This window comes from Eurypyga helias, unplaced genomic scaffold, assembly GCF_000690775.1.
Source record: "Eurypyga helias isolate BGI_N326 unplaced genomic scaffold, ASM69077v1 Scaffold45283, whole genome shotgun sequence".
Taxonomy (NCBI): Eukaryota; Metazoa; Chordata; class Aves; order Eurypygiformes; family Eurypygidae; genus Eurypyga; species Eurypyga helias.
The window spans coordinates 1-1,583 of NW_010241406.1; the positions used below are offsets into that span (position 1 = coordinate 1).

The 1,583-nt window shown below is 39.0% G+C and overlaps 1 protein-coding gene across 1 annotated transcript; it reads left to right on the forward strand.

The window, feature by feature from the left end:
* Positions 1-277: 277 nt before the first annotated feature.
* On the forward strand, positions 278-1,324 carry LSM5 (LSM5 homolog, U6 small nuclear RNA associated (S. cerevisiae); the record flags this gene model as incomplete). Its single annotated transcript, XM_010148731.1, has 3 exons — positions 278-368; positions 594-621; positions 1,252-1,324. Coding segments are annotated over exons 1-3 (156 nt in total), but the record flags the coding sequence as incomplete, so codon positions are not given.
* Positions 1,325-1,583: the final 259 nt, after the last annotated feature.

Sequence of the window (1,583 nt, forward strand, 5' to 3'; positions counted from 1 at the left end):
CTGGCGGCGCCCCCGCTGCTCCGCGGCCGGGGAGCGGGGGGTGAAGCCTCTCGCCTTGGCTCCCGACGCTCTCAGCCGTCAAGGACCAAATCCTGCGCGGGTGGAGGCCGCGGGGCCTCCCGCTGCTTCTCTTTTCCTTATGCCTGTGAGTTTTTTACCAGTATCTGCCGCATTTGCAGTTTCGCCGTCGGAGTGCCAGGGGTTTTGTTCGAAGGAATGAATGTTTTACAAAATAATCTCTAGTCCATTTTTTTTTTTTTTTGTATTTACAGAACTTGTGGACAAATGTATAGGTTCACGCATTCATATTGTTATGAAGAGCGATAAAGAAATTGTTGGAACGCTTCTAGGATTTGATGACTTTGTCAGTATCCTGTGATGAAAGTGTTTAAGGCCACCCACTTTGTGCTTCGTCTAAATTAACTTACTCCTTTTGAGAGGTTTGAGTTCACTGGATAGAACCTTTTTGTATGGATTAATTGTATTATCCAGAAGTTTTTCTTTTAGAGATAACGTTCAGTATAAAATGAAAATAACTGAATATTTTTATTTGAAAATTCTGACCCTTATTTTCCATGAAACTGGATTTTCAGATATGGTGTTAGAAGACGTTACAGAATTGTAAGTATTATTTCTACCTCTTGTTGCTATTTATTTTTTTGTTTCCCGAGGAAAAAATATTATGTAAGACCTATAAGCAAAGTATTGTTATATATTTTTTTTAATACATGTCAGCTGAATAGTTTATACCTTGGACTTAAGCGGTAGAGGTTGATCTATTCAGGACAGCCATGTCATAGAGTAGATTGTAATCACGGCGAACTTGCAGCCTTTATTTTGCATGGGCTGTGTGTTGAACTTTCCAGTAGTTTCTTTGCTTTTAGGTTTCCTTAAGGTTTAGGCAAAGATTTAAAAAGCCAGTAGACTTAGGGGTAAGTATCTGTTACTTTGTCATGCCATGTTCTCTTGGAAACCTATTTTGAGTTTTGGTGGTATTCAGGAAATTGCCAAGAGTTAGAGATTAAATGTTTATGTACTGAGCAGAAAAGTACAACGGATCTTTGTAGCTGATAGGTAGCTTTCTTTACCAGGTGTTCAATTTATCGAGATTACACTGCAGTGTGACTGAATTATTCGTTAGTTCCAACAAATGTCATCTTAATGCCAAGATTTATGTCAGTTTTGTAAACAAAACTGTAATCGTGGTTCCTGGTTTTGTGTTCTTACTTACTTTTTCTAATGCTACTTCAGTGAGATTACACCCGAGGGCAGAAGAATCACAAAGCTAGACCAGATTTTGCTAAATGGAAATAACATAACAATGGTAAGTCATCGTTGTTAAAAGGCCCCATGCATTTGTTTTCTGTACCTGTAAACTGATCAGTAATAGTAAAATTAAAACCATCCAGCTAAACTGGTGGTGTGTACTGCCCTTGAAGCAGAAGCTGGTGATTCTTAGAGCACAAATTTTCAGCAAGACATAGAAATGTTGCTGTATTAGATCTTGTGTCTTTTGGGGGCACATTTTCCCGCCTCAGGAAGACTGTTTCAGACTTACTTTGGTCTCAAAATCAGCAAAGCTC